The 15,177-nt window shown below is 37.1% G+C and overlaps 1 protein-coding gene across 1 annotated transcript; it reads right to left on the bottom strand.

Annotated features, from left to right (window-relative positions):
• Window positions 1-8,018: 8,018 nt before the first annotated feature.
• LOC105043129 (uncharacterized) lies at window positions 8,019-14,210 on the bottom strand. The gene is made up of 3 exons (XM_010920545.4): window positions 13,210-14,210; window positions 9,945-12,975; window positions 8,019-8,440 (listed from the first exon to the last, which is right to left on the bottom strand). The coding sequence occupies exons 2-3, from the start codon at window positions 12,910-12,912 to the stop codon at window positions 8,061-8,063; spliced, it is 3,348 nt and encodes a 1,115-aa protein (XP_010918847.1). The 5' UTR covers window positions 12,913-12,975; window positions 13,210-14,210; the 3' UTR covers window positions 8,019-8,060.
• Window positions 14,211-15,177: the final 967 nt, after the last annotated feature.

The following is a 15,177-nucleotide window of genomic DNA, read 5'->3' as shown; positions in this document are numbered from 1 at the left end:
AAAATCTTTTATATTCAAAAATCTGATTTAAAATAAATTTCACTTAACTATCAGTCTTTAATTATAACTATATCTTTATCCTGCGGTCGGACCAAAATACCAAACTTATATCCTGTGGTTGGACTAGAATACTATACTTATATCCTATGACGAGGTTGAAATACCATACTTACATTTTGTGATCGAGTTAGAATATTATATTTATACCCGAGATAGGACCAGAATATCATACTTATATCTTATGATCATATTAGAATACGATATTTATATCTTATGGTCAAGTCAGAAATAAAATCATGAGCTCAGAGTATCAATGCATAACCTCCAATTGATAGGGTTCAGAATATAGTCAGGCTGAGAGTCCAAAATCGATTCGTATCAAAATTCTATTCATGGAATAATACATTTTATAATCAAATCAAAATATGCATATATGATTTCAGATCAATAAACAATCATATTAATAGTTCAAAAAATATTACTTTAAAATTTCATATCAATTTTTATTAAAAATATATTTTCATAATATTCATAAATTACATATAAATTAATTGATAATTTATTCAATATTTAAAATAATATCATATAAATGAAAGATCTAGAGAAGATAAATCATTACTTACGTCACATAGACTCCAGCGAATTCATGTAATTTCAAATTTTTTTTTCAAAATCTAATATCCAAAATCATATTTTTATTAATTTTAATTATAATTATTTTAAATTAAAAATCTTAAATCCTCATAAGGTTGGCTATGCGGTAGTACCCAACATCTAGTCAGTTTAATCTAGGATATCAAATCAATCAACTATAAATCAAAGATCATGCTAGGATGCAATCGACGATGAAATCTCATAATGTTCAATCCAATCAAGATGGAGACCGGCAAACTGTCCAATAGTTAGTGATCAAAATCTCTTTATCAGGATCTATCAAAGCTATTAGAAGATCTTTTTAAAATTCAAAAAATCTTAAAAAAGAGACACCTTTAGAAAGAAAAACTTGTAGAGATAGAAAGTGAGATTTTCTTAGAAAGAAAAAGTAGAGAGGAGAGAGGAAGAGAGGGAGGAGAGAGAAAAGAGAGAGGAGAGAGGAAAAAGAGAGAAACTCCTCTCTTTCTTTTATTATTTTTTTATTTTTTATTTTTTTGCTTTCCTTTTTCTTCTTCCTTGCGGAACTGGAGACCTTCTCAACCCCCTTATTTCTTGGAATAGGGAAGCTTCTCCCCAAGGTGGCGGTGGTCAAAGATGCAGGCCATGGTAGTATAGACGAGAGACCATGGATCGATGGTTGGCGACAACAATTGGTGTCAAAAAAAATCTTTAAACCTCATAAAAAAATAAAAAAATCAGATTTCTAAGAAAAACCCAACGTTTATTGATCGAAAACTATGATTTAAGGGCTAACGAAGAGAAAGGAGCTCAATGAGGTTTGCTGGCCTCTTACTTGACCTTTACGTTGATAGTTGGGTTGAAATCCAACAAATACAAGAAAAAGAAGATGCATCTTTTTAGACGGCGATTGGAGGCCGATGGTGGGGTAGATTCACAAGGGGCTTGGTCGCTTTTAATGGAAATGAAAGGGGGAGGGGGGGGGGGGAGGGGAGGGAGAGTTAGACTTCCTGCCAGCCCCTAATTCCGATTTTGATTATGAGTCCAATGAAAGAGAAGACTCTCGTTGAGATTGTTATCTCCCCTTTCACTAGAATATCAGAATATATGGAATATGCTAAATGATAGAAAAATAAAAAATTTAATCTGTTATCTCCCCTTTCACTGCCGGCATATTTTGTTCCCATGCAACGAAGTATCTAAACCGTAATTTATGAATAGAGCAAAGGGGCATCAATTAATGACTCATTTTTTCTCGAGAAAAATGTTGCTGATCCTCTACAATTAAATGGTAATTATAATATTAATCTACTATAGTTCTATAATCTTGAACATGAAGACTGAAGACATGACTTAATAAAGGAGTTTGGCGTGCTAAAGATTCAAAATTATATGTCATTCAATGTTACGATATTAAGAAAATTAGTCATTAATTAGGAAATAGCGATTATTTTGCATCATAAGTAAAAACTTATGTCCTCTAACTGTTCTTTAAAAGGAAAAGAGGGTTGTCTTGCGTGTGTAAATATATATAAACTAGGATGGACAAAGCATCGGCAAAAGTCAGGTGAGAGTGGGATCAATACTCAATAGCTTTATGTTAAAAAATTAGATTGAAAGAGAAATTTATGTAGAAGATAAAATAACAGATCACGTTTCTGACAGCCCCTCTCTCTCTCTCTCTCTCTCTCACCCTTTCATGCAGACCAAACTCCTTTTCAAGTCCAATGGCCAGTTTTTTACCTGACCTTGTTATTTGCTTTCTCCCCACTGGAGCATCTAGCGTGGCCCACTAATACATGCACGAAAAAAAAAAAGATTGCAAGCCAGGTGGATGTCCGAAAAAGGGTGCACGTATGATGAAAATGCTCGATACATCCACTTACTTCCAGGAACACCTCAACTTCTCTCTTAATAACATAAGTGCCACTCATTGATGTCCTCACATGAAAGCCCAAGACAGACCATCCAGTGTTTAATCCAATATTAATTGCACTAGAAAGATATTGGATATCAAGGATCTAAAAGATAATATTTGGCTAGTCTTTATAGGTAACATCTTGGATTGTTATAAATGGACTGGAAGGCATTACAGCTCAGGCTCTTCTAAAGCTAACCATAAGCCAATCATGCTATTTGTTGCTGGGTTTGATTGGATTTAAACCCTCACCATTGTCTGGATTCGATTAGATTTAAACCATTTCAGTTCCAGTTACCTCCAACCTTAAGAATGTAGAATTTAATCAAGCCTCCCTAGCAGAATGACTAAGAAACTTAACCCACAATCCCTTGCTATTGTCTTAATGAATAATTTTTCCCTTCATATAAAAGCGTGCCTGTCCCTATCTCTACTCCCTCTCCTGGATTCCGAGCAAAAAGAAGATCCAAGAAGAGATGGGAAAGATTAAAAATAACAGGTTGGGCCTAAGTTAACAGATGATGGACATAAGAGCACATTGGTGCATTCTCTTGAGGACAATAATCTGGGAAAATAAAGATCGCTCCAGGGTTTGGGAGAGGTTGGAGATTGGAGAAACATTTGAAGGGGAATTGGGGGTCTAGAGAACGCTTGATATTCTTAACACACCTTCTCAAACCAAAGTCTTAGTTTCGATCTTTTAAGCTTTAGTCATTCATCAAAACCAAAAAAATTATTAAGGTAGATAAACTTGCAATCCGTGTGTCGAAAATCCGTAATGACTTTTCTACATCCGGTTCAAGATCTTGCTCTTTGTTGCTTTTCACATTGCCTTTGGGCTGTCCTAAGTTCAGTGCTCAAGAATACTCCAGATAGAGGGAGACAACCATAATTCGGAAAAAAAATAAACATAAATTCAGAAAGAATCTGGATAACTATAACTTAAGGGATGACATAAACAAAAATGCAAAAATTTACAATAGTTGATATAATCATACACTTATTAAACAGGTATGGAGCTAACAATAAGAAACAAGAATACAACAACACCATCACCAACAACATTTAGTATCATTAGTTTGTAGTACAGAAGTGATTAGTCAAGAATAAACCACACTTTCTGTGAATAAACAATTCTTCATTAATTTTATTTCCCTGCAATGAATCAAAGATCGTTTGGCTGCAGAAAAAATTGACAGTATTGAAAATTTTCGGTAGTTTGGAACCACTGTTACTAAGGCTTTATAGCTAGTACTCCATCCCAAATGACAATTGGCATGTTTCTAAGTAATAAAAATTAAGAATGGTCCTATGGAAGAAAAATTGGATAAGAATAAGCAAAAGATACCTAAAAGAAGGTTTGTATTGAAACATTGGCACCTAGGAATGAGGAAAATGTGCATTAGGTTTTCTGAACAAATAGATTTCCCTGCTCTAAGAGACAAGATGAGACCTAAATATGCTTTGAAACACTAATCAAATATATAAAAAAAACAATAATAAGAAAATTGGGGTGAGCAAAGTGCCAAAGAAAAGACTCTTAACGATTCATGTGGAAGAACCGCTAAGCTTAAAATCCGAAACCAACTACTGAGTGTAAAACACAGAAGCAAGTATGACAGGGTGCAAGAAAGCTTTTAGATCAAAAAAGAAAAGGATCAAGGAGGCTGCAAAGGCTTAGCAAAAGCCAAAGATACCATATATTATCATGGGCAAATAAAAGTTTTATACTGGCTAGGTATCACTCAACAATGATGAAGGAGATAACTGAAATAGCAGAGCATTAAAAAAATGAAAGCAGTTTGTCAGAATGCTAGTGATCAGAAATCTCTCACTGTATGGACATTAGCCAATTGATCATGGGCTCCTACAAAGGAAATACATCTTATCATTTTCTAGGATAGGGCCTTGGACCACCAAAATCACATGAAGCCAGTAAAATCTTTCAGGTGGCTGCAAGTAATCATTGAAAGTTCTAAAGCAAACAGCTGACCAATACATGAACTGCAATGTTTCAAAAGGCATGCAATATGTGGAGGTTGGCACTCGGAAAAAACTAATCATTTCTATAAATAGTGTAGGTAAGAAGACAATGTAGCCTATTCTGCAACATCCTTATCATGCTTAATTAGGAACAGGTTTCCATCATTCTACTAGGGTTACCTAACAAAGTTTTGGATGGTTTGAAGCACTAACTGTATATGCTGCTGGCCATAAGTAGGTCATTCTTGTTCTGTCCAGAGCTCCAAAACATGCCTTGTTGCCAACAAATATAAGCAGGAATGGTTTAGCTCCTCTCACCTGACAAGGAATGGCTGAACCCACACAACTTTCTATTTCAAACCATTTATCCAACTCAATGAAAATCATATTTCTATATGCATACCTAAAAGAAGTTCTATAATGAAGTCATCGGGTTTCTATTGAGTGATGTTTATGAACAAAATGTACACTTTATAGATTGGAAGAAGCTCTATGTGCATTTTTCCTATAGATTCACAATGCACACTAGTTCTTTGGTGGATGATCCCCTTCTTGTCCCATGTTTAGAAGTCTGTGTTTTGTTTCTGGACAACTTGAAAGATATGATGAAAGACCTAGGTTTGGTGGAAAGGCAGCTTGTATAAAGGCTTCTCCCACTCCACTAATCCAAGTATGACCATGAAACTCTTGCAAATTCATTATGGAAGACACCAATCCGCTAATGAGCTAGCTAGTCATATATAGAGATAAAAATCTATATGGCAAACTCTCTGATTGTTCAAACATTGTTCCCTTTCCCTTACCTTGTAAACCCTGACCATGTTTGCACCACATTGCAAACAACAGATTTCTACTGTATCAAGTTCTGATGTTGGATATCCCACTCTAGATACTACATGAAAAAGAAACATGCAAATGTAGGATACACACATTTACTTGCCAAGCTTCACATCTTCACCATCAGTAGCACTCCAATATGTCACAATCAAAATACACCAAGTGCTCAGATAGACTCCTCATGCCTATAAAAAACAGCCTGAGTAACACTTACTTGTTCATTATGAACTAAAAAGAAATTATCATTTTTTATATGCATTATCTCTGAATAAGTTGGTTGACATCTTCATCAAAATTCTCCCAAGAACAGCCTAATTTGCTCCAAGTTTTTTTGCGGTTCTAAAGAAATCCTTGGGCTGAGCAAATGAAAAATAACGTAGTCTTCTATATTGATTTAAGTTACTGAATAGCCAAGATAAGTTATTCCAGTAACATGAATCATATGCATAAAAAGCAAAACTCAAGCTTGGTGCCCCCGGCCAGCTGCTCCCCCCCCCCACCCCCAACTCTCCATATTTCTTTTTTTCGATTATTCTTAGGCACAAAAGGCCTCGTGGCTGAAGGGATGTAAATGAGACCTACTTTTTGAAAGTTATCCTTATTAGAATTGGTAACATGTATTCCTTCTAGGAGAATCATGTTCAGAATCAGTTTCTGATATTAAAATAACAGTTAGATATTATATAGAAACATTACCAAAGGAGTTATTCATGGAAGAACTGTTTGAACTGATAACCACATGCCATCTGCAAGCCTTTAATATGGAAGAACCACTCGAGGGTTATGGAGATACATTATAGTCCAGGTCAGGAAACATTACCAAAGGAGTTCAGCATGTCTTGATACACGGAATGCTCTTCACATGGTCACACTTTCAACCAGATTACTTAGTTTGATAAATTTACATCCAGCTGTCAAGCTAATGTAGATAGAGAGTAAACATGATTCCAGGATAATACCCCAATGAAAAATACTATAACATTTTTATGAAGCTACTATTCAGAAAAAAGAAGAGTTAGAATGAAATTTAATTGAATTGCTCTGAAAATAGATTGCCTAAAATTTTCAATTTAACGAGAGAGAGAGAGAGAGAGAGAGAGAGAGAGTTAGTTCCTTCATCATGTTTGAGATAAAATTTTAGCATCAGAAACAATATATGAGAGGCTCACAAAATAAAATTTCTGACTGCGTATCTTCTCTCCATCACAACTAGAGTACATGTTGTATCCATAACATGTTCTTCTTTCCCCTTTTATTTTTTTCCTAATTGGGAGGTAGGGGCAGGGTGGGATTTGGTGCATATATAGAAGCAGTTTCTTCCGCATCTTGTCTTACACTTATTTCCAAAACAATCTAATATCTTTCTAGGAGCTCTTGGTATCATTTTTCTAAACTTTTATTCTTCTATCAAATTTTAAGAAAATATCACAAAAACAATTGGTGAAATTCATGTTCACATGAGAAGCAATTAGATAAGCTGGTGAAGATCTTCAGTTCCACAATTTTCATTTTCAAGACAAGGTTTTAGATGGTCGGCCAGGTTTTAAACAAAGAAAATTGGCTTCTCCTCCTGCATAGAAGATACATGCAGTGGCCTAGAGTCCATGCCCTTGTGCCCTCAAAAGCAAGATAAATCCAATTACATACAAGATTTCAAACCAGCAATAGGCTGGTCATCAACCCAAAAATGCTGAATGGTTGCAATAGAAATTACAAAGCTGAAAAACTTATATTATCTAATTGAAGGCAGCAAGTCAATAAGAACTCATTGATAGAAAGTATTATATGAAGACCCAAGACCTGACACAAAAAGGCTAGCTATTAGGTTTATTATTTAAGGTACTTAGACCTGCCTGTAGGGGAGAAAATGCACCAGATAATATATACCCAGATCCATTAATGTATCCGAATCTTTCCGGATATGGATACAATATTCAGTATTCAACTAATATTCATATTCATATCCACATCCATCAAAGAAAAGTGAACACAGATATGGATAGCTGGCTATCTGATACCCATCTGAATATCCAGTCTTGTTTGCAATCCTATCTAAGGAACAATAAGTGATAGTAAGAACAACTTTTTAGCTCAATTTACCTTCTACAGAGTGATATTTTGGATCTGATTGTCAAAAAAGTTTAAGTATTTGATAAATACACAAATTTATATCCATATTGTCAATATCTAATTTATTATCCATATCCATTTAAAATAAATATGGACATAAATTTTAGCATCCAAATAACATCTATATCTAGTACCTCTATCCATCAACAAAAAATGGATACAGTCATACTGATATCTGATATCGCAATTTTCCAAACAAAACAAGGACCACACTTAAATCAAAATAAAGCTTGGTGACCCTAATTCATCTGAAATTCAAATCATCTGGCACAAATATATTATCAGATAGAAATGTGATGGCACAGGTAGAAGTGCTGTTCATTACATCTAAGTTTCGTTCATGTAGCTAACTCAAAATCATGGGGATTAGCAAGATGGATTCCTGTCAAAATCTCTGCAGGCATATCTTTTATTCAAATAATACTGATTATAATGCTCAGGAAACTTATGTACAGAAGATGCTAAGATTTAATGGATCATCAACTTTGTATAAAAAATGGACATTATCAAAGATCCCCACGTAATACAAGGAAAAATCAGAAAAAAATTATCACTTCAATTAATGCAGAATATAAATACATTATAAATGATTGTCCTTTAATGAGAGATTGGAAACTGGTGAGGATACAAAGCTCCCAGCTCTCTCTTTAGACTCAATCAGCATTAGTACAACTTGCCGCATTGGCGGTCTATCAAATGGTGACATTTTTGTACACATCAAAGCAATTTTCAAAACTGTGATCATGTGATCAACAGCATTCTTGTCTTCTAGATTCAATTTATCATCGAGTATTGCAGGAGTCAATGAATTGTTCTTTATGTAGTTCCTTACCCATGTAACAAGGTCACCACCTTGGTCTAATGGCTGAACAGGTGTCCTTCCAGTCAGCAACTCCAAAAGGACAACTCCATAACTATAAATATCACATTTTTCTGTGACCTTCATTGTGTAAGCATACTCTGAAAGAAAAATTTTGACTACATTAGGGATAGATAAACATGCCAATCACAAGGTGAAAATCTAATTTATCAATGGAGATATCAATACACCCCCAAAATGTCTCCTGCTGATATTAGCTAATACAGAAGCAATATAATACTCATTATTATTATCATCATCAACATCATCATTATCATCATCAACATCATCATCATCATCATCATAATCATTACTGCTGCTGCTGCTGCTGCTACTAAGCTGAAATGATGTTTATAGAATAGCAAGCAAAAATTTCGGTACGTTCATCATCTTTGTGTGCTGATAATGCATCTGCTGCCAAACCAGGAGGGAGAAAGAGGCTGACATGCCTAATTCAAAAAATGGGAAACATGTCTATCTGGTGGGGACATTTTAATCCTTAACTTCCTTATATTGCACAGGTACCATCTCTTTGACCTTATTTTTCATTCCCTTTGATTTTTTTTTTTTTTTTTCTATTCATAAGAGGGAATCCTTTTATTCATTTCTTTCTCTTGTGACAGTCAAGAAAAGCGGTCTTAACTTTGGACTGAGAAAAAGGAAAGGCAAGGAAAGGGCTGATGTCCTTAAAGAAGAATTCCTTCTTGTGGTACCACTAAGGGTAGAGTATATAAGACAATGGAAGAACGTCGCAAGCACAAGCAAGTAGAATAGTATCAGCATATGCTACAGTCCTGGTTATTAATGTTGAGCAAGATTTGTTGAATTCCATTTTGTAGAACAGAAAGCACAGATAAAATCCACATGTGGAGCAGGATGTTGATTTTTGGAAGTTGGAACTAATCAACAATATCAGAAATAGTTATGTTACTTTTCCACCCACAATTGTTTCTTGTCCAAATCCCTAAATCCAACTTTTTGAAAAATTAGCTCATCATGAGACCAATATATCCATTTTCTAGAGTAAATTTAAAAAGGAATATCTCCACAGCTTTTTCTAGAGGATAACAACGCAAATTTGAATAAAATCCCTACAGAAGTAAGAAATTCCAATTCAGCTAATTTGAGGACTTCCAGAGATCATGCTAAAGTACTGTAGCATAACAATTTTTGAAACTGGATTAGAAAAATATTGCTTTGAAAATCAAAGTCAGTTGGGATGCGAAGGCATAAGGATATTGTATAAATAATTTGATGGTGACATGCTCTTTCACAAAATGTAGTTCTATAATCCTAAATGAAGTAAAAATCATGCAAGTTAATTAACTAGTATTTCTGCATGGCACAAAATCACATCTAGCATTAAGAAGACCTGCTTTCAGTTTAGACAATCTAGCATCAGCAGTTCTGCCAACGGATATGCTGCCTTTGTTACAGTAGCATATCCAGGAGAAATTGGAGAAAGGCCAATGAATCCTTCATTATAGGCAGTATAGCAGCCATTTCCTTGATAAACAACATGGGATCATTGAAAAAAAAAAAAAATACATGCAAAACAGGAGAGAGAATGACTCCTATATCATGAGAAGTACCAAGAGGACTCACCAGGTGCTATGTACCCATAAGATCCAGCAACCGCAGACATTGATTTTGAGTATGGCATATCAATTACCTTTGCCAATCCAAAATCGCCAACATGTGCTTCAAAATTTTCATCAAGTAGAATATTGTTAGACTTGATATCTCGGTGAATGATGTGGGGCTTACAATCATGGTGCAAGTATGAAAGCCCCTCAGCAGCTCCAAGGGCAATCATGTAACGCGTATCCCAGTCAAGGCTGGAAGAAGATCCCCCATGAAGTAGCTCACCTAGGCTGCCTCTTGACATGTACTCATACAGAAGAAAATTGGAGCCCTGGTAATAACAGAAACCATATAGCTTCACAATGTTTCGATGCCTTATCTTTCCAAGAGTCAAAATCTCTGCATTAAAGCTGTTGTCAGTATTGTTCCCCTCTCTATTTGATGCTAACTTCTTTACTGCAACTGTCTGACCAGACTGCATGACTGCTCTGTATACTGTCCCACAAGCACCTCTTCCAATTACAAAACCCTCATCAAAATTATTTGTGGCAGCAGCCAAATCCTGGAATGTGAATCCTCCCTTTGGGAAAATATACATGCTCGATGTTGTGGAATAAAGCTGCTTGTCTTGCAAAGGAGTGACAGTCTCCAATGGTCTTCTCATAAAATATAAAATCACAGCAATAAGAACAAGTGATATCCCTCCAATGGCAGCAGCAATTATAGCAATGATCTTTCCCAATGGGTTACTTGATGTTCTCATTGATGATGAAGTAGACAAAGATGGAGATCCAACACATTCACCAAGAGGTCCACCGCAAAGCCCTTTATTTCCTACAAAGCTGCTCAAGGCCATGTTTCGAAACAAAGAAATAGGGGGAAGAGGACCAGTGAGGTCATTGTACGAGACATTAAGCCCAAGTAAACTGGATAAGTTTGCAAATGTGGATGGGATTTCACCAGTTAAGTGATTATTATTGAGTAGAAGAAATTCCAATAGAGCAAGATTTCCAAGCTCCTGTGGTATGTATCCAGAAAGATTGTTATAGCTGAGATTCATTGCAATTTGTAAGCTCGAGAGACCACCTAATTCCTCTGGTATTACACCACTAAACTGATTACCACCCATCTGCAACCCTGTCAAACGAGAAAGCTGTCCTAAAATCGGGGGTATATTTCCAGACAGGCTATTATCAGAAAGAATCAGCAATTCCAACTGCAGGAGGTTTCCAACTTCATTTGGTAATGTGCCCACAAAGCGGTTCTGGCTGATATCAAGTCTTTGGAGCTTTGTACAGCTGAAAATCTCTAGAGGTATTCTTCCCCCAAGTCTGTTAAATGAAATGTTAAAGAAAACTAGCCGTGATAGATTACCAATCTCTCCTGGCAACTCAGATGTAAAAAAGTTGTTTGGAATGTGAAGCCTTTGCAAAGCATTACAGTTACCTATATCTGGAGGAATAGGACCACTGAACTTGTTCTTACCTAACTCAATGGTACTGATGTTGACCAGTTTGCAGAGGTCAGAGGGGAAGCTGCCTGTGAGGCTGTTCCCACCCAAACGAAGCTGCACTAGAGATTTGCAATTTGTGATCCCCGTGGGGATGTTTCCAGTCAGCTTGTTTGAACCCAGGTTCAACAAAATAAGATTAGAATGCCTGCAAAGATGGCTTGGAATTTGCCCAGTGAGGTTGTTGTCTGAAAAATCAACCACCCAAAGTGGACTATACACCCCAAGCCTCTGAGGAATGCCACCAGACAGCATGTTATCAAAGAGTTGTAACTGGACCAGCTCAGTCAGATACTGGAATCTATTAGGGATGGGTCCAGTGAGGTAGTTGATTGAGAGATCAAGCTTAGTCAATTTCTTTAGTCCACAAAGCTCGGTTGGGATAAAACCTGTAAGTTGGTTCTGGAAGAGATAGAGCAGGTGCAAGCCCTTTATGTTACTCAACTCTGTTGGTATATGTCCAGTCAACAAATTCTCTGAGAAGTCTATTTCTGTTGTGAGAGTAAGATTCCCAATCTCCTTTGGGATCGTCCCATTCAATTCATTCCTATACAGATATAACTGCTTTAAATTCTTCAGGTTTCCAATCTCAGTAGGAATATGGCCCACTAGATTATTCTGGTACAGTGCCAGGGTCTGAAGGCTCGAACAGTTCCCAAGCTCCTTGGGGATAACTCCAGACAGTTGATTGGCCCAAAGAACCAGTTCAGTCAAGTACCCCAGCTTCCCGAGCTCCTTAGGGATCTCACCTCCTAGCTGGTTTTGGGCAAGACCAAGCAGTGTCAAGTTCTGGCATTCACTTATCTCGACAGGTAAGCTTCCAGAGATCATATTCTGCCCTGCTCGAAAGGTGGTCAGGTTCTTGAGTCTTCCAATGGAAGGAGGCAACGGACCTGTGAGGTTGTTGGTATACAACACTAATGCTGACAGTGAGGAGAGATTTCCGATCTCCTCAGGAAGAGAACCAGAAAGCTTGTTATTACACAAATTGCAGTTTTTCAAGGAGGAGAGCTTACCCAATTCTGGAGGGATTTCACCTTCTAAGGTATTGTTGTTCAGGTTTAGAGTCTCTAGTTTTGAGCAATTTCCAATCTCTGCAGGGATTCTTCCTGAGAACCAATTGAAGGAAAGGTCAAGATATGTTAGGTGCACTAAGCCACCAATGCTTGGAGAGATGGTTCCAGAAAGATTCATGGACTTCAGATTGAGAGAGAAAACCAGTGGATCATAGTCAAATGTGCAATTCACACCCTTCCATCCACAAGGTGTCTGATCTTCAGGGTTCCAACTATCAAGGTGGTGGAGGTCATCCCTCAGCTGATTCTTAAGTTCCAACAGGTACTGGCCTTCCATGCTAAGCCCTTGGGAACCACATAGTAATAGAAAGAATAGCAGTAGTACATATTTGAGGACCGCAGGAGAAAAACCCCTTACAGATTTTGAAAACACTGGCATTCTAATCATCACATATACCAACATCAAGAACTAATTTAACTCATCTTCCACTGAAATTTTCATATAAGAGAAGCCTCAGATGCCTAACTGCAATCATCAAAGAAAGAGTCCATCATTCCCTTTGTCACCTTCTGAACTACCGTGATTCTATACACATCCTAAATTGAGTTCAACAAAAATATACAAGAAAGACGAGAAAACAAAGTTTGCTTGACATATGAAGTGAAGAAGAAGAAGAAGATGATGATGATGAGCAATGACTCAAGAATCAAAAGAAATGAAAATTTCAGAAACTTAAAGGAATTCAAAGAATTCACATACCTCCATGGCTATGAAACCTCGAGAAGTCCAATGCTGAAGGATCCGATACCTTAGCAACAAAAGAGCCAAGTCCGGTCTTGTTTCCTTTGTAAAAAGACAACTTTTTTATTCCAAGCAACCTCACAAGCACAATAGTTTTCTTTAGACAAGTAGGAAAACTAGAATTCGACCACTGCCACCTTCTCCAGCTCTTGAATCCAAAATTCTCACACCTAACACTGAAAGCGCCGTCCACTCGGCATCCACTCCACCCAAGTTATCGATATTTTTTCTAGCAGCCAAACCAAAACCGAGAGAAAGCCAGATGTGGTCCAAGGAATTAAGAAAACCAACTTCAAAAAAAATACACCGAGTTCTTCATTCTTCACCCCAAACTTATCACATCCCAAGATCCACTCCTCCCAGTATGAATCAAAATGGACACAAAGGAAGACACTATTCTACTTTTCACCGCACTCTAAGCATCACAATCTGTCCTTTTTCACCCCTGGAACCCACCATTCCCACACAACCCATCACTCCCTGGACCAACACGGACAAACCCAGCCATCCTCCTTCGAATCCACCCAAAATTCCCCACGAAAGACACCCCGCCAGAGCTCAGAAGACCTTGAGACCACCACTTCAGCCCGCTTTTTCCGATATCGATCCCCAAAAAAAGCGAGCTTTCCAGCTTTTCCCCCTCAAAAAGCAATCTTTTTTCCTTCCCACCCCTTCTCCGACTCGCTCATGCACCGAATCCACCTCGTTTTTCCTCCATTTTTTTTTTCCCCCCTAGATTTTCCACCGACTCCTCCACCGGATCTTCCCTCCCTTTGGTTTCATCCAACCCTCACCATCAATCCCAAAAATAAACAATAAAAAATTGTCCAAAATAGGAGAAAAATAGCTCAGCGAGAGCGAGAGAGAGAGAGAACATAAGGGAAGGTACAATGGCCGGCAAGCACGCTTTCAAGTCTCAACTTTCCATCTCTTTCCCTCTCTGTCCTAATCGAAAGGCCCCACTCCCACCTCTTCCCCCTCCTCTCTCTCCATTTTAATTTTATTTTCCCAAGTTCCAGCATATGATACCATCTCTACTCAAAACAGCTAATGAGATCAAGCATTGGTGTGACTTTTTGGGCTTTGAACACGAATCGAGGTGATTTGAGTCAGGATGCAAAAGAGTTCGTTGATGTGCGTGCAAGTCTCAGGATGAATCGTGTCAAAGTCTGTAGGCGTTACTTTGGGCGCTTAAATCATTGCTTAGGTTGATACTTTATCTTTAGTTCTTTTAGTGTTGTTTATTCCCAGGCGTTTGGGTACATGCCTAACATAACATTGGGGGGGGGGGGGACAACTGGCCTTCCACCCAAAGCATTCCTTGGCTAGGTTCATCTTCTAGGTAGATTCTTTTATATGCCCTGTGCAGGATCTAGTGGAAAGTTTTGGTGAGTATACACATATGAATAGAGTCAACAAGTTTCATTTTCAATTTGAAGAAAAGTTATTTTATATCTCTCTTGATAAAGATTCCTCCAAAATTTTTCAAAAAAAGTGGGTATAAAATATTTCTAGTTCCGTACATTTCGAAAGTTGTTTTTCTACTTTATACTTGTAATGTCGCCATCAGAATTCGCATTCATTGGCATCTAGATGACTTTAATGTCAAATCTATTTGTAAATACAAATCTAACTTTTGAGATGCACTCTAATTGTTTCTATTTCTCTGTAAAAGAGAAAATAGACAACTATGATTGTTTCTATTTCTCTGTAAAAGAGAAAATAGACAACTATGATCCAATGTGACCGAAAGAATGAGTTTCTACTTATCTCTATAAGCAATATTGTTATCAAAGAAACCTTCAACCTACTTCTTACTTATCCATACACCAAATCCAGTACCATTTGCAGCCAAGGTTCTTCCTTGCAAGTCATTGTGGCTAGTGTTTAGCAAAAATTAGCTAATAGAGATAACTTTGAAAAAAA

The sequence above is a fragment of the Elaeis guineensis genome, chromosome 4, assembly GCF_000442705.2.
Source record: "Elaeis guineensis isolate ETL-2024a chromosome 4, EG11, whole genome shotgun sequence".
NCBI classification, from domain to species: domain Eukaryota; kingdom Viridiplantae; phylum Streptophyta; class Magnoliopsida; order Arecales; family Arecaceae; genus Elaeis; species Elaeis guineensis.
Note: the sequence above shows the minus strand (reverse complement) of the source record. Positions and strands in the feature narration are given on the sequence as shown.